This window comes from Nannospalax galili, unplaced genomic scaffold, assembly GCF_000622305.1.
Source record: "Nannospalax galili isolate Female #2095 unplaced genomic scaffold, S.galili_v1.0 scaffold960, whole genome shotgun sequence".
Taxonomy (NCBI): domain Eukaryota; kingdom Metazoa; phylum Chordata; class Mammalia; order Rodentia; family Spalacidae; genus Nannospalax; species Nannospalax galili.
In genome coordinates, this window is record NW_008348313.1 from 2,754,564 (window position 1) to 2,778,190 (window position 23,627).

Genomic DNA, 23,627 nt, shown 5'->3' on the forward strand with positions numbered 1-23,627 from the left:
ATCCTGCTGTCTTGCCTTGGCACTGCATCTTTGAGCTGTGAGCCCAAATAAACCCTTCTTTACGTGGCTTTTCACATTTTTTATTTTATTTTATGTGTTGGAGTGTTTTATCTGCATATCTATAAATGCACACGTCGTGTGATGCCCACAGAGGACAGAAGAGGCGGTCGGATCCCCTGGACCTGGAGTTACTGACAGCTGTTAGCCGCCATGTGGGTGCTGGGATTGGAACCCGTTCTCTGCAGGAGCAGCCAGTGCTCTTCACCACTGAGCCATCTCTCCAGCCTACCTTGTTTTTCTTCAGGGTATTTGGTCCGAGCAATAGGAAAAGTAACTAAAACACCAAGGGATCCAAGAAAGGAGGCTTCCCCCAGTTCTCCCCCCTCCTCCTCTTCTTCATCTTTCTCCCCCTCCTCCCCCTCCTCCTTCCATCCCTCTTCCTCTTCCTCCCCTCCTCCTCCTCCTCTCATGTTGGTGTCTGCAGGGACCAGAGGGTGAATGGACGGCTCCCGGTTGGGCCTGTCCTGTGTTAGGAAGGGCTCAGAGTCATGCTGAGGAGAAACGCTGCTGCTAGAACTCAGGCAGAATGTGCAACTGGGTGTAGCAGTCAAGGCTCTTGTTTCCTGGAAAGTGAGCCGTGGGACAAGGAAGTACTTCCTTATGGCGTGAGTCCAAGGACAGTCCCCTGCATCAGAAGGCCACAGGGGACTGTCGTCATCCTCCGTGGTCCAGGTTCTGGGAAGTATGAGGAGTCTGTGGGTGAACAAATGAGTGTTGTGTGTGCGTGTGTGTGTGCATCCAGAAACACATATATTTATGTGTGCGCACCCTTGGGTGTCTTTCTCAATCACTCTCCACCTTATTATTTTTAATTTTTTATTTCTTTATGATGTTTTGGGTTTTAAATTCATTTTTATTTTATGTGTATCAATGCTCTGCCTGCATGAACAGAAGTGCCCCTCATGTCATGCGATACCTGTGGAGGTAAGAAGAGACTGTCGGATCCCCTTGAACTGGAGTTATAGATGGCTGTTAGCCTCCACGGGGGTGCTAGGAATCAAACCTGAGTCCCCTGCAAGAGCAGCCAGTGCTCTAACCACTGAATCATCTCTCCAGCTCCTTAGTTCTTTATTTTTATGTGTATGAGTGTTTTGCCTACATGTATGTATGTATGTATGTATGTATGTAGTGCACCACATGCATGTAGTACTCACAGAGGCCAAAAGAGGGTGTTGGATCCCCTGTGAGCTACCATGTGGGTACTAAGAACTGAACTTGGGTCCTCTGGAAGAGCAGCCACTGCTCTTAATCACTGAGCCATCTCTCCAGCCCATCCCCTTATTTTTTGAGACATCATCTCTCACTGATATCCAGCCCTGACTGTTCAATGTCTGAGTCCATCTCCAGGCAGCTCATTAGTCAGCTATGACTAGCTCAGGGTGAGGGGACTGTAGTGATTTTAACTCTGGAGCTGTTTGTCAACCCTCAATTTCTTATTTAGATTTGTTGTAGAAAAGTAAAACACAGGTAAGATCCCTATGAGAAAATTTTCCAGCACTGGATGGTTTGATCTCCCTTTTGCACAGTCTGGTATATGTCTCAAATGCCCTTCCACAGACCACGCACCAAGTCAACCACCTGTCATGGCCTGAAATGCGATCATGAGACAAGGTAAATGCAGGATGAATGAGGCTGGAGGGGTGGCTCAGTGATAGAGCTTCTGCCTAGGATCCCCAGTGAGGGGCTGGGGTGTGGCTCAGTGGTAGAGCCCCTACCTAGAATCCCCCAGCGAGGGCCTGGGGTGTGGCTCACTGTTGAGTATTTAAACAGCTTGCATGAGGCTCTGAATTCCATTTCCAGTTCAAAACAAAACAAACAAAACACAAAGAAATCTCTATGCACTATGGGCTGGCTAAATCCAGCCACTCGGCAAGCACACTACCTTACATAGTTATCATAGTTTGGTGATGAGAAACCTTAAACTTTACTAACAGTTATTCCCAAGTACACAATGCACACTTCAGGAAACGATGTTGTATCACAGAGTTCTTGAACTTTTTCCTCCTCTCTAATTAAAAAAAGTCATTGAAAAGTATTGTAATTTATTAATTTTTATTCCAATGAGAGGCAATTTTTAACGCATTTTTCCAGAAATAACTTGAAGCAGGTTACATAAAAAATATATAGGCAAAGAAGTTTAAGGGGGTACAAGGAATAAGTGACCAAAGACCAAAGGATTTGCCAACATGGGGTAAACTTTGGTGGAATAATGAAGGTTTCCATTAGCTCTTTAAAACTCTCCTTAGAAGCATTTTTGCATATATTTATGTGTGTGGTGTATGGCTGCTCTGGAAAGTCCACACTCAAATATAGATCCTGTGACTTCCCAACAGCAGCACAAAATGGTGAGAGAGGTTCCTCCTGGCGTTCTGGGCTTATATGTCCTTAGCCCCTCCCCCACATGCAGCTAAGGTCCACTGGGTAGGAGAGACAACTGAAGGAAGTGTGACTATAGCTTGCCAGCATAGTGGTCAGAGAACACTTCCAGTTAACACTCTTCCTCTGGCTCATATTCTTTCTGCCAACCTCTTTCGCAAAAGTCCCTGAGCCTTGGAGGGAATGGTAGGTGTGGGATGATCTTCCTCTTATTGTGATCTTCCTCTTATAATGGGCTGTTGGCCCATTTCAGTGGGATTCCATTTACACCAGGAGAAGGCCAGATTCAGGCCCTCTCGTCTGCTGATCTCTTAGTCCCTATACCAGGTGGAGGCCAGATCTGGCATTCTCAGGCTGTCGCCTCCTTAATTTTTTTTTTTTTTTGGTCTTTTTGAGACAGGGTCTCCCTCTAGCCCCAGCTGGCCTGGATTCCCTATGGAGACCAGGCTGGCCTTGAACTCCCAGAGATCCGCCTGCCTCCCGAGTGCTGGGATTAAAGGCGTGGGCCACCATGCCCGGCTTGTAATTTATTTTTAAAGTGTTTGGTGACTGGATATACTTTGGGGTAAGTGGCTCATCCTCTAGTGAACCCCAAGTCAGTATCACCATGACTGTTCTTCCTTTCCATGGCTGTAGTGGCTATATTGAGTTGGAGGGTGCTGGGGCTCAGTCCTACTGGCAGAGCTGGGGTGTGGCTCAGCGGTGGAGCCCCTGCCTAGAGTCCCCCAGTGAGGGGCTGGGGTGTGGCTCAGTGGTAGAACCCCTGCCTGGAATTCCCCAGGAAGACCCTGGACATGTGGTGCTGTGGGAATCTTTGCTGCGATTGAAGTAGCAGTGATATTTTCAGGTCCCAGTGAGCCATCTGCTCTAAGGAGTTTGCTCTCAGAGTGTGACATGGTGACTCTCCTTCCACAGCAGTGGGCATGTTGTGTGAGCCTCTTGTTGGGGAGATACACACTCAAGTCTACTAACCTCAGATAGAGAATTCATTACACACCAAAGTAATGGTTCCACCAACATCCAGCTTGGAGAACCAGTGAGCTTTATTGGGGTCACTTACAGGGGTATGGGTGAAGTTACATGGTGTTACAGGCCATTGTGAGGCACTTGATGTGGGTGTTGAGAATTGAGCTCAGGTTCTCTGGTACAGCAGGAAGTGCTCTTAACCATCGAGCCATCTCTCCAGTCTAGAGGACTGACTTCTGTGACTTGGTCTCTGACCACTACACTTGAGCAATGCAGTAATTAAAATGATTTTTTACAAAACCAAGGTGGAAGTTACAGCACTTGGGAGGCAGATACAGACTGATCTCTGTGAGTTCAAGGCCCACCTGCTGTACAAGGCAAGTTCAAGGATAGCTAGGACTACACAGTGAAATATTGTCTCCAAAAACAAACCACCACAACAACAAAAAAACCAAGGTTGTTGACCCCTGAGGTAGTCCTCTGACCTCCACATGCACACACACACACACACACACACACACACACATACACACACACACGTCACCATACACACCCACACACACAAAAGCATGAGCAAAGCTAAGTATGGTGGTACACACCTGTAATCCCAACACTTGGAGACTGAGGCAGGAAGAGGGAGGGTTTGAGGCCAGCCTGGGCTATAAAGCAAGACCCGGACTCAAATAAAAATCAAACTAAACAAAGACGTCTATACAGATACACACAGCCCAGGGCTACCACAAGCAGAGTCCCAATCCTAGGAGTTTTTTCTTTTTTACTATTTTATTTATTTTATGTGTAGAGTATGTTGCCTGCATGTATGTAAGGGCATCCATTGTGCAGTGCACACATAGGTCAGAAGAGGGTGTCAGATCTCCTGGAACTGGAGTTACAGGCAGTTGTTAGCCCCCATGTGGGTGCTGGGAACTGACCCCAGGTCCTCTGCAAGAACACCCAGTGCTCTTAACTGTGGAGCATCCCTCCAGCCCCTCAGTCCTACAACTTCTGACTTGGGTTGGTTATGTCTTTGCCAGAGCCTCCGTAAGGGCCCAGCAAAGGTAACGAGAAGCAGCTCAGAGCATCATCCAGGAGGCAGCAGGCCCGGAGATGGCCCTGCTCTCTGCAGCCCATGAAGGTGGGAGACTTGAGTGTGTGGCATTGATTGCTGGCTTCCCTACTTCAACCAGCTCTGATGGGCATCCATCCCGACAGCTGACAGACAGCTCCACCACCCCTCTGAGAACTTAGTGACCATCCTGGTGGGAATGAAGAGATTAAAAAAGGGTGCTTGTCCCCTCCCTGTGGCTATCAGACTATTGAGACAGTAAACCTGAAAGGGAATAAGCTGAAACCAGGAGCCAGTCGGGGAACTTTCTCAGACAGCTTTTTTTTCCCCAAGTTTAATTGCATGTGTGTGTGTACAGGTGCACTTGTATGTGTGTACAGGTGCACTTGTGTGTGGGGGTGTGCATGCATGCATGTGCATATACAAGTCATTCTTTAGGGGCCATCCACCTTGTTTCTTTAAGTCAGGGTCTCTCCTTGGCCTGGGGCTGGTGATCTCTAGCCAAAGATTGCACACAGTTCTGACAATTTGTGAGACGACCTTGCAGGAGAGACTACAACAGAGAGGATGACAGGGGTGGGGGCACCACACCTTGGCCAGGACTGTTCAGCTGTGCAGACCTTTTGCCTGCTATTTAAACCTAAATCTCACAGCAGGACCCTGATGATGGTCTGGCGGGGAGGTGGGGGGAGGTCACTGGACCACTTTGTTCCTCTTCCCTATGTGACCACATTGAATAAATCTCCTCCTCCCCCCTCCCCTCCCCTCCCCCTCCTCTTCTTCTTCCTCCTCCTCCTCTTCTTCTCCCTCCCCTCCCCCCTTCCTCTTCCTCCACTTCACCCACCCCTTCCCCTTCCTCCTCCTCTTCCGACTCTTCTTCTTCACCATTACTTGCTTGTTTTGAGGGCAGGTGGTCAAAGCTACTTTGTTAAAGCTCCCAGGGCACAGGCTCTGACCCCTCAACTATGTTAACACTCTCTCTTGGCCTCCTGGAATCTCCTACAAGCTGTTTGTTTCTCTCACTTTATCTTGTGATCTCTTAAAATGGAGACATGGACTTTCTAAAAGATTTATTTTTAGCTTTGTGTATGTGTGCTTCCATGCACAAGAGGGCAGGTGCCTGAAGACTGTTGGTTCCCTTAGAGCTGGAGTTACAGGCGGTTGTGAGGTGGTGGGTGCTAGGAACTGAACCTGGGGCTGCTGGAAGAGCTACCAGTGTCCCCATCAACATGCATGGAATGAAATCAGAGGTGAACCTTCTTTTTGAAAAAATTTTAAATTTACTTTTATTTTATGTGTATGAGTATTTTGTCTACATGTATGTATGTAAGTGCACCCAGGTTGTGCAAAGCCCTCAGAGGGCAAAAGAGGGCATCAGATCCCCTACAACTGGAATTATGGAAGGATGTTAGCCGCCATGTGGGTGCTGGAATTTGAACCTGGGTCTTCTGCAAGAGCAGCCAGTGCTCTTAACCTCTGAGCCATCTCTCCAGCCCCAGAGGTGAACCTTCTTTAGTCTAATTCTATACTTCCATATAATGGGAACATGATGTTCCATCCTTGGGAGAAAGATCTAGAAGAGTTTCCCACGCCATACGGAGCTGGGAGCCTGCCAGGACACGGTGGTCACCCTCTGACAATGCCCTTCTTGGAGGAGGAAGTCCTTCCATGTCCTCTTCCTGTCTCTCTCTCTCCCCCCAGATTCTTTTGCTGCACAGAATCCTATTGTTATCAAAACTTCTCTGAGTCAAAACAAGAAGAGGCAGGTGGGTGGCTGTGGACTCCCAGGAGAGGGAGGTGGGCGCAGGAAGCCAGCCACCTGGTCGGCGTTCCTGATTCAAGGTGCTGCTGGGCGTCAGAACCTCCAAATCAAGTATGTTTGTTATTTTCTGTTCTATGGGAAGGATTTGGGCGGCTGCCTCCTACTCACGCAAATTCCCAGCTGTCACTCACAGCCTCTGGCTCTAGCACTGGAAGGTTGGACATGTTGGCATTATAGCAAATAAATCCTAAGAGCAACCACCACAATAACAAAGATGACAGCTTCCACTCATTAAACAGGCGCTCTGTGCAAAGCGCTTCCAAGCTAATCCTCCCAGCAACCCTCAGAAATTCTTCTTATTATTATTTTAAATGTTAAAATATCTGCAGCCAGGTGTGGCAGTATGCACCTGCAAGTCCCAGTCACCCCAGAGGCTGAGGCAGGTCGAGTCACCGGAGCCCAGGTATTGGAGACCAGCCTGGGAAAACTAATAATGGAGATTCTATCTCAAAACAATAACAAAAAATGTGTACAGCAAATATTCATTCAGGTGGAGAGGGCTGAGTTAGCTGGTGGCTGTTTTCCTTAGTGATCAGCATAAGACTCTTGTTTTCTGTATTTACATTGTTTCCCGATAGTGTCTTTATTGTTACAAGTCTTTTGCAATTAACTTTATTAGTGTGTCTCCGGTATTGTTTTTAGTAATCTTTGTTACTATCTTTATTACTGTGGACCTTTAGCTATTACATCTATTACTACTGTTGTTTTCATTAAGATATGGGCTGGAAGATGTGGCTCAGTTGGTAGCATTCCTGCATACCACACACAAAAGTCTATTCCCAGCACTGCATAAGTCAGGTATGATGGGATAAGCCTGTCACCCCAGCACTCTGTAGGTGAAGGCAGGAATTCAAGATCATCTTGGACTACATAGAAAGTTTGAGGCCAGCCTGGGCTACATGAGACCTTGTCTCAAAAAATAAAAATTAATTAGGGACTGGAGAGATGACTCCAAAGTTAACAGCACTGGCTGGTCTTACAGAGGACCTGGGTTTGGTTCCCAGCACCCATATGGCAACTCACAACCATCTGTAACTCCAGTTACAGAGGACCCCACACCATCTTCTGGCTTCTGCAGGTACTACATGACAAGTTACAGCTCCAAAGTCTAGGCTAAGTCAGGATGCTTAGTACATTGCAGTTTTGTCTGGATTCTGTGCAATTTTTTAAAATTAATTGGGATGAATTTCATGTGGACTATTAGCAAAGTTGTAGGTCTTTGAAAACATATTTATGTTTTATTTTATTTATGTGTGTCTGTGTGTGGGTATGTGCACATGAGTGTGTGTGCCCATAGAGGCCAGAAGAGGGAGTCAGAGCCCCTGGAGTTAGAATTACATGGCATGTCATCATGTGTGTGCTGGGAATCAAACCTAGTCCTCTGTAAGAGCAGCCAGTGCTCTTAACTGCTGAGCTCCAGTTGAAGGTTTTTTTTTTTTTTCCCAAAGTTTTAAAATTTATTTTTATTTTATGGGCATGAGTGTTTTGCCTACATGTATGTAAGTGTACCATGTTCATGCAATGCCCTAAAAGGTCAAGTGAGGGCATTGGATACCCTGAAACTGTAGTTACCAACAGTTGTGAGCCACCACATGAGTGTTGGGAAGTGAATCCAGGTCCTCTGCAAAAGCAGCCAGTGCTCTTAACTGCTGAGCCATCTCCCCAGCCCATGGTTGTAGGTTTTTAAATGAAGGTCTGTATTTACAAATTGAGCAGTGTTCCAAAGCGTACATATTTTTAAATTTATATCAGTAGTATGATGGTATATAGCTTTTATTGTTATTTATTATAAGTTCTTATTTACATAAACGAAAATTCACCCACCTCTAGTGCTCACTCTGATCAATCTTGGGCATCAGATCACCTCCCTATCACAACTTACGATAGTCCCTCCCTCCCCTGACCACAGTCCTTAAACAGTCTTGAGTCCCTTTTGCAAAACGCCCCTCCTTACCCTGGTCCTAGGGCAACTGCCGACCTGCTTTCTGGTTCTATGTTTTTATGTGACATTCAAGGCATCCCAGTCAGAGTCTTGTCTTTTGATGGCGTTATTCTGCTGGACCACCCTTTCCCACTTCGTGTACCCATCTGTTCAGCAAATAATAATGCCACCATTGGCAGGGGAATATTGGGATGCATCTGAGCATGACGGTGTCTCTCTTAGCTCTGCTGTGTTTAGTTTGAGAGGCTCGGATCCTAGAAATTCAACAGCCATCAAAGCCACCTAAAGCCAGAGACTTTCAGATGTCTGTCTTGTGAATGCAAAGTGAGTGCTGGGAATTGAACTCGGGTCCTCTACAAGAGCAATCTGCATTTATTTATTTATTTGTTTATTTATTTATTTATTTATTTATTTATTTATTTCAGGGCCTTGCATATGCTAGACAGGCACTCTGCCATGGAGCTGTATCCCCAGTCCCCATTCCCTTCCACTAAGCTCTTTACCACTTTGCCTTTGTGTCCACGCCAGCTTTTTAAAATATTCTATTTATTATTTTTATCTTATGTGTATGAGTGTACTGTCTGTATGTTTGTAAGTGCACCTGTGTTGTGCAGAGCTGGCAGAGGCCAGAAGAAGGTGTTGGATTCCCTGGAACTGGAGTTACTGATAGTTGCTAGTCGCCATAGGGTGCTGGGAACCAAACCTGGGTCTTCTGCAAGAGCAGCCAGTGCTCTGAAATGCTGAGCCATCTCTCCAGCCCCTGTAGCACCAGCTGGCCTTGAACTCACTATGTAGACCATGCTGGCCTTGAACTCATGGAGATCTGCCTGCCTCTGCCTCCTAAGTGTTGAGATCAAATGCTTTATGGAAAACTATCAATACTGCCATAGTCAGGTGGGAGATAACAGGGTTTCAGGATCTTTGAACTAGGATTCACGTACAAAACCTGAAATAATGTGGCTGGAGAGATGGCTCAGTGGTTAAGAGCACTGGCTGCTCTGGCAGAGGACCTGGGTTCAATTCCCAGCACCCACATGGCAGCTAACAACTGTCCATAACTCCAGTTCCAGGGGATCCTATGCCCTCTTCTCACTTCCACGGGCATTGCACGACACAGGTGCACTTACATACATGCAGGCAACATACTCATATACATAAAAAAATAATAATATTTTTAAGAAAAGAGCACTGGCTGCTCTTGCAGAGGACCAAGGTTCGGTTCTCAGAACCCATATGGTGGCTAACGACCATCTGTAACTCCAGTTCCAGAAGATCCAACACCTCAGCTATTTCTGACCTCCACGGGCATTGCACAACATGGGTACACTTACATACATGCAGGCAACATACTGATACACATAAAATAAAAATAATAAATAAAATATTAAAGAACCTTGAAATGTAGCAAACTCGGGCATGGTGGTGCCTTTAATCCCAGCACCCAGGAGAAAGAGGCAGGCTCTCCTGTGATGGAGGCCAGCTTGGTCTAAATAACAAGTTCCAGGCCAACTGGGGCTATGGGGAGACTGTCTCAAACAGAGACAATGACAAAACTCAAAACAGAAGCCAGGTGCCGTGGATGCACGCTTGGAATCCCAGCACTTGGGAGGCCGAGGAAGGAGGATGGCTGAAAATTGATTTCAAGACTGGCCTGGACTACATGGTGATAGCAGATTTCACAAAAAGAAAAGAAAAATACATACACGATCTCCCACGTTCCCTCTGTCCCCACATCACTGCTCTCAGGTCTTCTCTTGGTCGTGGAACAGATGAACTCTAGGACTTGTACAAAAAGATTCCTCATGTTGAGGAACTACTTCCGTCAGACTGGCTTGTGGCCATGTCTGTGGGGCATTCTTGATTGCTAACTGATGTAGGCGGGCCCAGCCCACTGTCGGCGGTGCCATCCCTGGGCACATGAGCCTGGGCTATGTAAGAGGGGTAGCTGAGCATGTCAAGGGGAGCAAGCCAGGCCTCCTCCATGGTCTCTGCTTTAGTTCAGGCCTCCAGGCTCCTGCCTTGACCTCTTGCCTGACAGTCCCTCAAAGATGGACTGTGCCTTGGAAGTGTGAGCTAAACAAACCTTTTCCTCCCCAAGTTGATCTTGGCTGACATGTTTATCACAGCAATAGAAACAGAACTAGGACACGGCTCTTGCAGAGAACCTGGGTTCAGTTCTCAGCACCCACAACAGGCAGTTCACAACTGCCTGCAACTCCACTTCCAGGGGATCTGAAACCCCTATGTGCACACACCTACACACAGACACATGCATACATATAACTGAAAAGAAAGTGAATCTTAAAAAAAAAAGCTCCTTTCATCCTTCTGATATTTAACCACACATCACCTCCTCCAGGAAGTCCTCACATTACCCCATTTGAAACAGCCTTCCCATAATCCCTGAGTGCAAACTCTGTCCATGTCCTTATGATCACTCAGATCACTGCAGCCTGAAGCTACCCAGAGTTACTGCTCAGCTGGGGGTCTGACACACTGTTCAAAGCCAAAGCTTGGCACACATACAGAGAAACACACATAGAGACACATAAACACACATATACACACACTCATATACATACCCAGCCACACAGACATACACACACACACACACACACACACACACACACACACACACACACTTCTAGAGACTTCCAAAACTCACCTTAACATTGTTATCATTGTCTGCCTGTGAGTGTCTGTATGTGTGTATGTATGTGTCGCCAATCCACGTACCATGGCATCCATGTGGAGGTCAGAGGACAACTTGCAGGAGTCACTTCTCTCCTTCCAGCATGTGGGACGGGGATCAAATGCAGGTGGTCAGGCTTGGCAGCAAGCGCCTTGACCCACTGAGCCATCTCACTGGCCACTACAATTGTTATTTTAAAGCAGGGCTTAGCTCAGGCTGGCTTGGAACTCATCCTCTTGCCTCAGTCTCCCACGTGCTGGGACAACAGACATGCCCCTCAACCTTGGAGCTCGCCCCAGTTTACAAAGCAGCCCAGCCTTCCTGTGGCTTAGGCCACCAGGACTGCCTCAGACTCCACTGTTCCTCCCACGCTGTGCCCTCTCCAACCCACTCCGATTCAGCATGGACTTTTTTTCTTTTCTGTTTTTGCTCATTTGGTTTTTTAGAGTTGGGATCTCACTGCACAGCCCTGGCTAGCCTGGAACTCCCTAGTTAGACCAGGCTGGCCTTGAACTTGAAAAGATCCACCTGCCTCTACCACCCAAGTTCTGGGATTAAAGATGTGTGCTACTGCACCTGGCCTCTTCTGATGTTTCTGAGCTAGTGTCTCACATGGCCCAGGCTGGCCTCAAACTCACTGTGTAGCCAAGGATGACCCTGAACTCCTGATCTTTCTGCCTCCACCTCCCAAATGCTCCAACAGTGGGTGTGTGGCACCTACACACCCACACGGTTCAGCGTGAACTTCTGTCCAATTCACTGCTTATTACCTGTGTCTAAAACAGTGCCTACCCATGAAAGGTACTGATATTTATTAAACGAATTTGTATTTACAAGCAACCCCGGAGAGTGCATGCAAGTGGTCAGCACCAGATACATATCTGGAAGCTTCAGATTTGAAGGAGATATTTTACAAGGAGCTGTACAGTAACGGTGGTGAGTCTTTGTCACTTTGTCACTGCGCCTTGAAGATAAGTTATGAGCCCATTTTAAAGGCAAGAGAGCAGACACTTAAGCGTGGGGGTCATCCTAGCACTCTGCACAGTGAGGCAGGAGGATGGCCACTTCCAGGTCAATCCTGGCTGGCAAACACGACCATGTCTCAAACAAAACAAAATAAACAAAACAAAAAAGGAAGCAGGAGACGCTGTGCTTCATGACTTGTTCTAAGCAGAGCTAGCGTTAGCGGATGGGAGAAGGGGGCATAGAAATGGTGTAAATGAAGACATGGGGTATCACATAAGGGTGTCCATGGGGAAAATAAAGGGAGATGATACAAAACAGGATGGGGGGTGGTAAGATACGGAAGCCCTTTGGGAAACGGAATCCGGTGACTGTAAGGACCAACGAGCTGTGGGTCTACAGCGAGGAAGCGAACGGAGAGAGGAGCAGAGGCGCAGTGTGGACAGGGACTGGCATGGTAGAATAAGGGGTGCAGGTTGGGTCAGGGTGTCTGGGAGACTGAGCACAATGTGAAAATGAGCTGTGCCGAGGGTCTGGAGGAACCGTGACTAATCACCCTGGAGTGCACAGGATATGGCATGGGAGTCTAGAACCTTCTTGAATATAAAATACAGAGTGTTGGCAGGGGCAAATATTTGGAGGGTTCCAGGATTCTGTCAGTGATGCTCCATTCACAGAATGTTACTGGGATGGGCTCAGGAAGGGACTGAGGTGGGCACGGTTGGGCTGTGCCCATGTCAATCCAAGTGATGCTGTAGCTGGGGAACGGAGTGTTGTCTGGGTTGGAACACTCAAGGCAGCCACATGGTCAGTGGTTGAAACAGGATACTGCTGCCAGTATGGGTCAGGCATTTAGGAGAGTGAATACGGGCTGGTTCTAAGGGTCACTGGGGGTGGAGGGGACAGAGAAGGGAGGAGAACACTGTGGGGGGTCTAGTGGGGGGCAGATGGATGAACCCAGCTCTTATGGTGTGCCCTTTGTCCATCTCTGCTCCGAGGTGTTTCTGATGGTCTCTCGGATCCAACGGAGGTACTTTGAGACTCTGGTGTAGACGCCAGGTCGGTTTGGCTGTCCACATGGGAAATCGCCCCATGAGATGATGCCGTAGAGCTTGTGGTTGCAGACCAGCGGGCCTCCAGAGTCACCCTGGGTTGGGGGATAGAAAGGGGCTCTTGAGGAGGCGGAACAGAAGGCAGAGATAGGAAATGGTGAAGGGTGGGCAGAGACAGATGGAAAGTCAGAGAGATGGAGAGAGAGAGAGATGGAGAGGTGGAGATTCAGGAAGATGAAGAGATGGGGGTAAGTCAGAGGGATGGAGAGTTAAGGAGATGGGAGAGTCAGAGAGATGAACAGTCTTTGACATGGAGAGTTAGGGAGAGCCAGACATGGGGAGATGGGGAGTCAGGGATGGAGAGATGGTGGTGGAGAGATGGAAAGTCAGAGAGATACAGAGATGGAGAGCCAAGGAGATGAACAGTCTTGGACATGGAGAGTTAGGAAGCTGGAGAGGCAAAGAGATGGAGAGATGGAGAGCCAGGGATAGGGAGATGGAGAGTCTGGGCAGTGTCTCACCTCGCAGGAGTCCTTCCCACCCTCCTTGGTTCCAGCGCAGAGCATGTTGGCAGTGATCTTCCCAGGGTACACCTGGCGGCACTCCTCATCTGAGCGCAGTTCAATGTTGGCGCACTGCAGAGTTTTGGGGTAATTCACTGGGAAGGAGAGAGATGGTCTGAGGCTTGTTCTGGACGTTAAAGAGAGCAGCTTGCAACTTGAGATGGAATGAGAAAGATCGGGGAGGTGAGCTGAAAGAGGTGAGGAGGCCGAGAGATGCATAGTCATGGGAGGTGGGAGGAGAGGAGGGGGTGATGGGAGGGTCGGAGCGGGGAAGGTGGGAGGAGAGGAGGGAGGGCCGGACCAGGGGAGGTGGGAGGAGAGGAGGGGGTGATGGGAGGGCCGGAGCAGGGGGAGCCAGGGATGGGAACAGACAGAGGCCTGGAGGGTGAGGTTGGGGAGACGGTTCAGAAGGTGAAGCCCTTGCCAAGCAAGTGTGTGGACACGCCAGGAGGGTCTGCTGCCATGCGCAATTCAAGGCTTGGAAGGTGGAAGAAGGGATTCCCAGAGCCAGCTGGCAAGGAAGACTAGCCGTATCAGTGAGCTCTGGGTTTGATTGAGGCACCTTGCCTCAATGCTTGAGGTGGAGGATGATTCCAGACATAACCTTGAGCCTCCACATGTATGCACAACTACACATACATGCACCCACACTTATGAAAGCATGCATACACACATGTAACCACATGCATGCACCCCACACATGTGGATACAAATACACACATGCAAGCATGCAGGCACACATACACACATGCAACAGCACATACAGGCACCCACACATGCAAACACACATACACACATGTATGCCACATTCACACACCCATGCTCACACAAGCATTCACACATGCATGTATACCACATACATGCACCCACACTCATGAAACACGCACACACATGTCACACACATGCATGCACATGTATACCCCACACCTGTATCCACATATGGAAGCAGGCACACACATGTATGCACCCACACGCATGCAAGCACACACGCATGCCACATATGTGTACCCACACGTGCAAACATTCACACACATGTATGCCACATACACACCCAAACATGCAAGCATGCGTGTACATGTGTGCCACATAATGCACCCACACACATGAAAACATATACACACACAGGAAAATGTAAAACAAAAGGAGATTGGGAGAGTGGGGGAAACTGGAGACATCTTGCTGTGTTACATTACTCTGATATAGTCATGGGTGTAAAACATACCTAAAGAATGCACTTAGTATGATATGTCCATTAAAATATGAATGCATTTTGTAAGTTACAGATACATAAATAGTAAATGCACTTGTTACAATAAATATACAATGATTGTGAAGAACGGACTCCTGCAGGCTGACTTCTGACCTCCACACATGTCCAGTGGCACACTCCCTCCACCCCCAACACAAACATGTACAAATAAATAAGTTTAATGAAAGTAATATATACTAGGGGCTGGAGAGATGGCTAAGCATTTATGAACTTTTTCTGCTCTTGCTGAGGACCCGAGTCCTTGTGTCTGGCAGCTCACATCTGCCTGTAACTCCACCTCCATGGGATTCAATGTCCCGTTCTTCACTGCACACACATGCACAAACCCACACACACATATAATTTAAAATAATATACATATCTTAAGGCCGGGTGTGGCAGTGCCCTCCTTTAATCCCAGCATTTGGGAGGCAGAGGCAGGTGGATGTCTGAGTTCGAGGCCAGCCTGGTCTACATAGTGAGTTCCAGGCCAGCCAGAGCCCCACAGTGAGACACTGTCTCAAAATAAAAATAAAAACAAACATTTATATTAGATGATAGACTTGTGTTTTATGTATTCATAAATTTGCAAGATTAATATAGACACATCCCTCCATTATGTATTCTTATATCTCTATTTTTATTTTTATTTCCTTTTCATTTTAATTTTATGTATATGAGTGTTTTGCATGCATGTATGTAAGTTCATCCCTGCATGTGATGCCTGAAGAAGTCAGAAGAGGCCATCGGATCCCTTGAAACTGGAGTTATGGATGGTTGTGAACAGCCACGTGGGTGCTGGGAACTGAACCTGGGTCCTCTGCAAGAACAGCCAGTGCTCTAACCACTTAGCCATCTCTCCAACCCCCATACTTATAGTTTTATAAAGGGCCCTAGGACTGTGGAGATGGCTCAGAGGGTAAAAGTGCTTGCCCCGAGGACTGACAACCTGAATTTGATCCCTGGACCACAAAGGTGGAGAAAGGATGGCCTGATGCAATTTGTCCTCTGATCTCCACTCCAGTCCCATGGCCTGACTCCAGCCACACATGCAAAATAAATAAACAAAAATCAAGTGTACATGGAATCCTCTCCTGACTTCCCCCATCCATTCCCACCTCAGTTTCCCCAGTCACCACTGAGTGTAGGCACCTACCCTGGGGGCTGGTGGTGGTGCCCCAGCCAGACACCCGACAGCAGGTGCCAGGGGGCAGGCAGTCATCCTGGGAGAGGGGCAGGGTGCGAACGTGGCTGTTGAGCTGGACCGGGGACTCCAACTCCAGGAGCATGATGTCATGGTCATGGTTCAGGTGAGTGGGGCTGACCTGGTATTCAGGGTGGGGAATAGAGTGGACGACCTCCCTCACCTGCTCGCCGCTCTCCAGGCGCCCCAGGGCATGCTTGCCCAGGTGAACCCTGTACCCTCTGTGGGTGCAGGAAGGGGTGGTTAGGAGAGAGAGGATGAGCCCGTGTCTGTCCCCACCTCAGCCCGTCTCTTCCCTACCCCACACTCGCCACCCCACATACTCTTTTCTGCAGTGCGCAGCTGTGAGTATCCACTTTGGGTCGACCAGGACACCCCCACAGAGGAGCCGCCCCTGCACCAGTAGGGCTGCCTGCCAGGGCTGAGAGTGAGGCACACAGGTGTAGCCGCCTGGGAGAAATCCATGGGTCCCATTGGTCCCATTGAGAATCTTGGGATAGTCCTGGGAGATGCCTGGTGGAGAAGGGAAACTAAGAAAATGATTGAGACTGAGGAGGGAGGGCGGGGGAGGGAGAAGGGAAAATAGAGAGAGAGGGGGAGAGGGGAAGAGCTGCAGTTCTGGGCTTGGAGAAAGGGTCAGATGATTGTTCTAGCTCACCAGGAACTGACTGTTCCATTCACACCCCATCGACCTATACATCATCCATCCATTCACTCACCCACCAATCTACCTATCCATCCACCCACCTATCAATCTATGTATTCATTCATCTACCCAATCATCCATCTATCCATCCACCCATCTATCCATGCATTAGTCCTCTATCCACCTACCCATGTATCCATCCACCCACCTCTCAATCCATGCAGAGATCCATCCATCCACTTATTCATCTATGTATTCATCCATTTGCCCATCCACTCATCCTTCTATCCACCTACCCATGTATTCATCCATCCACCCATCTATCCATCCATCATCCACTCATCTACCCACCCATCCATCCACCCATCTATCCATTCATCACCCATCCAACCATCTCCTATCATCCATCCATCCATCCATCCATCATCTACCATCCATCCACCCATCTATCTATCCATCACCTACCCATCCATCACCTATCCATTCATCATCTACCCATCCATCCAACCATCTATTCATCCACCACCCATCCATCCACCCATCCATCTATCCACCATCCATCCATCATCTATCCACCATCCATCCATCTACCCATTCATCATCCATCCGTCATCCATTCATCACCCATCCATCCCTTCAACACACATTTACTGGTTGTTTCTCCAGATCTACACACTACCCACAGGTGACTACTCCCAAATTCACATCTCCAGCCCTGAACTCTTCAGCTGGAAGATTGAACATTATCAACCTGAACGCCTTATACATCTTTAAGTCTGTATCTCCAAGTTGATTTTTCTCAACTAACTGTTTCTTCCAGTCTTTCCCACCCTGGTGCTCAGCCCAGACCTGGGAATCATCTCCCCTACACATCTTCCCTTTGTCACTCGAAACAAAGTCTATCGATTTTGTCTCCCAAATATCCATTAACCAACTCCCTGCCATCATTTTGGACCAAGTTCTGCTTGAATGATCCACCAGCATCCAAAGCGCTTTGTGTTTTTGCAATCCAGTCTTCCCAATGTAGCCTAAGGAGTCTTCAAATAAGGAATATTAGACCATGTTGTGCCAAGTCTTAACCTCCCTTATAATAAAATCCATTGGGGCTGGGGAGACGGCAAAGTCATTAAGTTCAGTTCAACTGTCACATCTGCAGCTAGGCTTTCCGAGGCTCTCTCTCTCTCTCTCTCTCTCTCTCTCTCTCTCTCTCTCTCTCTCTCCTCCCTCTTACCCCTTCCCCTCTCTCCTTTTCTCTCTGCCCCCATTTTCCTTTCTCTCTTCCTTTCCCTCCCTCCCTCTCTCCTCTCTTCTCCTTCCCTCCTTCACCCTCTCTCTCTTCTCTCTCTTCCTCCCTGCTTCCCTTCACCCTGACTGACAGCTGTCATCTTAACCACTCTGTTCAAGCCCCATCCCTCAGACTCAGTACAGCATATGGCATGGAGACGTAGCCGTGGACAGTGGAACGGACTCCAGTCCCGATTGGGCTGCTTTCTTACCATGAAATCTCTTACAGATTACCAGCCTCAGCTTCCCCAGCTGTCAAATAGGAAGAGCACAGTCCTTTCTCCATATCTGTGGAAAGCTGGACCCCACAGGTACCAAAATTCAGGCACGTAGGAGCCCCTTAGACAAAGTCAGCACAGTGTTTACATGTAACCTCTGCTCATCCTCCCACCTCATTAAATCATCCGGATGACTTACAATATCTAATAAAATCCAAATGCTATATAAACAGTTATATTGTATTGTTCAGGGAATGGTGCCAAGGGAAAAAAACAGCCCATACATGCTCAATACTGACAAGACTGCTTTTCTGTTTCCTCCGAATCATTGTTGAATCCTTGGATAGGGAGCTGTGGATGTGGGTGGATGGCTGTACCAGCTCCTCCTGCAGGTGTGGGATTCAGCGAGGTGCCACCTTTGAATGTCTAGCCTGCATCAGAGCAAGCACTGAAGAAACATCTCACTAATTCTTTGCTACGATGGGATTCCTCTTGTCCCCTGGACCAATTTCCTATCCACGTGCCTCGTCACTGCTCCCACGGTTCTAAGAGTTAGAGATAGGAACCACAGAGGGACAGAGGGCTTAGGAAGGATATGAAAGGACATGAAATTAGGAGGTGGAGACAAGAGGACTAGAAATTCAAGGTCATCCTTGGCTGTGCAGCAAACTTAAGGCCAGCCTGGGCTGCATGAGACTGCCTCAAAAAAATCAAACAAGCCAGGCATGGTGGTACATGCTTTTAATCCCAGCACTTGGGAGGCAGAGGCAGGTGGAGCTCTGAGATTGAGGCCAGCCTGGTCTACATAGCAAGTTCCAGGCCAGTCTGTGCTAGTGAGACCTTGTGTCAAAAAAATAAAACCCTCAAAATAAATAAATAAATAGCCAGGTATGGTGGCACCTGCCTTTAATTCCAGTACTCAGGAGACAGAACCAGGCAGAGCTCCATGAGTTTGAGGCCAGCCTGATCTACACAGTGAGTTCCAGGCCAGCCAGGGCTACACAGTGAGACCCTGTCTCAAACAAATAATAAATAAATAAATAAATAAATAAATAAATAAATAAATAAATAAATAAATAATTCAGAAGCTGAGTCAAGGTCCAGTTCTCTTTCAACTCAGAATATGCCAAGTGTAAAAGGCTCATGAATAAGCTGCTTGGATTTAAGCTCTGTATCACGGAGCTCCCCGTTAGAAATAGAAGAGGTAAAAACCTTCTCCAGGCACCTGAGGTTTATGATGCTCAACTATCTGTAATAGTTATTTGAGAGAGGCCGAAAATCATCAATTAACGGTGGCAAAGGCCTGGTATCCATCTCCTCGGGGAGGCAAACCCAGGAGGATCGCAAGTTCAAGGCCACTCTTGGCAACTTAGTGAGGCTGTTCTGATATAAAAGGTAAAAAGAGGCCTGGGGGTGTAGGTTAATGGTAAAGCACCTGCTTCACATTCATGAGGCCCTGAGATTAATCGCTGTGGTGGGGAGGAGTGAAGAGAGACAGAGAGATATAGAGAGATGAAGAAAACATGTATCCTCAACTTGAGGTAATCCAGTCAATAATCAGTTGTTTGGTTTTCATTACACAAGATTTGTATTTTTACCCTTCTATGTATAGCCAAGTAGGCTGCAAAATTCAGGATAAGGATGTAATGGTTTGCAGTCCTGGAGATTGATCCTAAGGCCTCATTCATGCCAGGCAGGCACTCTGCCCCTAAGCTGTACTGCTAATGGTCCATAAACATTTTTTTAAATTTTGCTTTTGTTTCAGTTAGGAGCAAAACCAAGCTAGGCATGGTAACACACGGCTTTAATCCCAGAACTCAGGAGGCAGGCAGATTTCTGTGAGTTTGAGGCCAGTCCGGTCTACATAGTGAGTTCCAGGACAGCCAGAGCTATATAGTGAGATCCTGTCTGAAACAAAACAAAACAAAACAAAACCCAAAAACTAAAAGACAGGGGCTGGAGAAATGGTTCAGTGATTAAGAGCACTGACTGTTCTTGCAGAAGACCTGGCTACAGTTCTCAGTATCCACATGGCAGCTAACAACTAACCATCTGTAACTCTAGTTCCAGGGAAATCCAACATCCTCTTCTAACCTCCACAGGCATTGCACAACATGGGTGCACTTACACACATGCAGGCAATACACTCATACACTAAAATAAAAATAATAAATAAAATATTAAAAAAAATAAAACCCAAACAACAACAAAAATCCCAGGCATGGTGGCACACCCCTGTGATCCCAGAACTCAGGAGGTGGAGGCAGGACAATCAGGAGTTCAAGGTCATCCTCAGATACACAGTGAGTTTGAGACCAGCCTGGGCTGTGGGAGACCCTGTCCCAAACAGACAAACAAAAAAGGCCAGCAAAATAGTTCAGTGGGTAAAGGTGCTTGCCACGAGCCTGATGGCCTGAGTTCAAACCTGGGGACCCACATGGTGGAAGGAGAGAACTGAGTCCTGCAAATTGGTCTCTGACCTACACCACACACACACACACACACACACACACACACACACACACACACACTATAAACATGCAATAACAGAACAACAGAATAAGACGAAAGGGCAGACTTTAAGAAGCCCAATAGGGCAGAAGTTACACAGGCCCTCCAGCCCAGAGCACGACAGAGCAGTACACGGTGGACAGCCTGGATTACCATCCTGACTCAGAGTGGCAGAGCTTTTGGAGCAGGGTCCTTCTGTCCTTGAGTCTTGGGAGTGGTTCCAGCACACCTACCTCATTGGGCTCCACAAGACGCAGCATGTGGGGCTCCTGGCCCTAGGCAAGGAACCAGGAGGGACCAGGGTGTTGAGTCCTGGGAGTGGCAGAGAACAGAGCAACCACCCTGCCAGAGGCTGGTGCTGGGTGCCAGGTGCTGTGGACTCTCCTCCAAGGCAGAGCAAAGCCCTTTGGGAGGTCTTCCCCTTGGGAGGCCTCCATTACAGGTCCCAGCAGCCAGTAAGCTCCACCTCATCTCATAGTGGTAATTAATGATTAACTAATTATTTGGGTATTTATTTAAATCATGTCTGCACAACATCCCCAGCTAGGCTGTGGGTGCCGGGGGCAGGGACTGTGTCTCTGCCTGCACAGAGACCTTCACACAGTGCCTGGTGTTCATTCCTAGTGAAAGGAATGAATGGATGGGTGAATGAAGGATACATGGGATTTCTAGAAAGTAGGCCTGGCAGGGCAGACAAAGGGGCTGGGGATGTGGCTCAGTTGACAGAGGGCTTGCCTAGGCTTCACAAAGCTCTGGGTTCCATCCCCAGGACCATAAAAAACAGTCATGGTGGTCCACACCCGTCATCCTGGTACTTGGGAGGTGGAGGATGGAGGATCAAGTGTTCAAAGCCATCATTGACTACATCTTGAGTTTGAGGCCAGCCTGGGCTACATGAGACCTTGTCTTTAAAAACCACATACAAAACCACTTTAAAAAAATTACTGGGCTGGAGAAATGGCTCAGCGGTTAGGAGCACCGGCTGCTCTTGCAGAGGACCTGGGTTTGATTCCCAGCACCCACATGGTGGCTAACAACCATCTGTAACTCCAGTTCCAGGGGATCCGACGCTCTGTTCTTGACTCTTCAGGCATTGCATGATACGGGTGCACTTACATACATGCAGGCAATACACACGCATACACTTTTAAAATCACAACTTTCACAACCCACAGGGCATTACCCTCTTTTCTTATCCCAACAATCCAGAAAACGACTTTAGACACAAGGACTCTAAATCTTGCTCAAAGTAGCACATGTCAGCGCTTGAACCCCGGTCCTTCTGCGCGGCAATGACTCTTTGAATGTCGGAGAGCAGCAGGAGCTAAGAAGGAGGTGTGGAGCAGTCTGAGTTGGAACATCTTCTCTAGGGTGGGAGGTGGTGGGGGAATGGGGTCAGAGGCGAAGGCAGTGGGGTCATTAGGCTGACCGTAGTGGAGAAATCAAGGCACACAAGGACAAGCAAGAAGTTATTGGGTTGTCCTCCCTGGCCCCGAGTGGGCGGGGGGCGGAGCGTGCGGGTCCCACGCCCCCTCCCCACGGCCTGTCCCCTCTGCTGCCAGGGGCGGCCACCCGGGTACCTGCGTGCGTGCTTGCTTACCTCTGGACAAGGCCACGGTCAGGCAAGCGACGGCAGCCGCCAGGGCCCACATGGTAGTTCGGGGATGAGGGGGAGCAGGGCGGCCAGGGGCCTGGATGGAGAAGTTGGAGTCGGGATTTGCAGAGCAGGCCTGGAACCCCAGGTCTGAAATCCGCTCCTCTCTTATGCACTCTAAAAGCACTGAGTCTGGAATCTTCCCCTCCCCTAACTGCATCCAGGGTAAGAGGGGACGGGGCGGGGGGGGGGGGTGCTCCAGCAACCCCCATCCCCACTTCATCCCTGGAGCGCACCGAAGTGCATCCTCTGGCCTCATTCACCTGGCCCCAGACCCCGGGTCTCCTCCCGCGAGTTTCTACTCTTTCCGCATCTTTGCAAGTTTCTGTCGGCACCAGCGCCTCATGCTGACTCAGCTGCGCTGAGCCTGCATCATCCCCCTTCCCATCCCTCCTCCTTCCCCGCCTCCCTGTCCCTTTCCACTGCCCCCTCCCCAGGCCTCTGTCTCCCACCCCACCCACTCAGCGACCCTACCTCAGTGAGGGGCCCGCGGTGGAGAACTTCAGGCGCCTGCAGCCTAGAACTTCAGCTCCGACCCATGGCTTTTAACCCCTGAACTCCCTCCTCCAACGTGCTCACCATTTCCCGGTGTTGGCTCCCCCCTCTCCACCCCCAGTGGCTCAGATGGCTGTGGACAAGGCACCCCCTTAGCCTGGGCTCTGCCCTCTGCTTGGGGGCGGAGCTTCTAGGACAAGCTGCGACCCACATCTGGCCCCGCCCAAGCCAGAGTTGAACCCACTATGAACTTTCGAGTGACAGGACCAGACCACAGAAAAGGGAAAAGCCCACCCTCCTTCCCAGACTCCATCCGGTTTCCATCCAATTTCCTAACCTCTTCCCCAACACCCCCGCCCCCCGCATAGTCTTGTCAGCTCCCACATCGCCACTGCTGCACCTTCTGGAATCTCGACCACCGCCCCCCTTAACCACGCAGGTCACCCCAGCCTGGCCCACAACCCCAGTTCCTTTACTAGCGGCGGCCCAAGTTTATCACGGCATCAAACCAGCACCGCCAAGTTTCCGAGTGAGAATCTCACCTCCAGCCCTTTTTCCTTCTGAAATTCAAGAAGATGAGCGCTGGTGCTGCATCACCCCCTCCCCTAGACACTGCACTACAGTATCGAGTACCCTTTGGATTTGCACCGGGCAGAGACGGGGGCCTGGGAAAGCACTTTGGATTAACCAGCCTTTTGGGGACCAGAGTGGATGGGGCGAGGGAGTGCATTGGTGTGGGTGGAGAGAGGGCTCCTGGGGATGGGATGGGGGTGGGGAAGAGGAAGGAGGAAGGGGTGGTGATTTGGGAATGTGTAGGCGGCTTCTGGGACTGGGCTTGGGTGGCACCCAGTGAGTTAATCCCAG

The 23,627-nt window shown here is 48.9% G+C and overlaps 1 protein-coding gene across 4 annotated transcripts; it reads right to left on the minus strand.

Annotated features, from left to right (window-relative positions):
* Nucleotides 1-12,069: 12,069 nt before the first annotated feature.
* On the minus strand, nt 12,070-23,379 carry Klk13 (kallikrein related peptidase 13). Of its 4 annotated transcripts, none has more exons than XM_017801094.2 (6): nt 23,306-23,379; nt 22,215-22,305; nt 16,279-16,468; nt 15,908-16,176; nt 13,461-13,597; nt 12,070-13,034 (listed from the first exon to the last, which is right to left on the minus strand). In XM_017801094.2, the coding sequence occupies exons 2-6, from the start codon at nt 22,264-22,266 to the stop codon at nt 12,852-12,854; spliced, it is 831 nt and encodes a 276-aa protein (XP_017656583.1). In that variant the 5' UTR covers nt 22,267-22,305; nt 23,306-23,379; the 3' UTR covers nt 12,070-12,851. The 4 variants fall into 4 exon arrangements, with proteins under 4 accessions (XP_017656583.1, XP_008843401.1, XP_017656584.1 ...); XM_008845179.2 differs by lacking the exon at nt 23,306-23,379 and adding an exon at nt 22,743-22,875; XM_017801095.1 differs by lacking the exon at nt 23,306-23,379 and adding an exon at nt 22,532-22,571.
* Between the last annotated feature and the right edge of the window lie 248 nt (nt 23,380-23,627).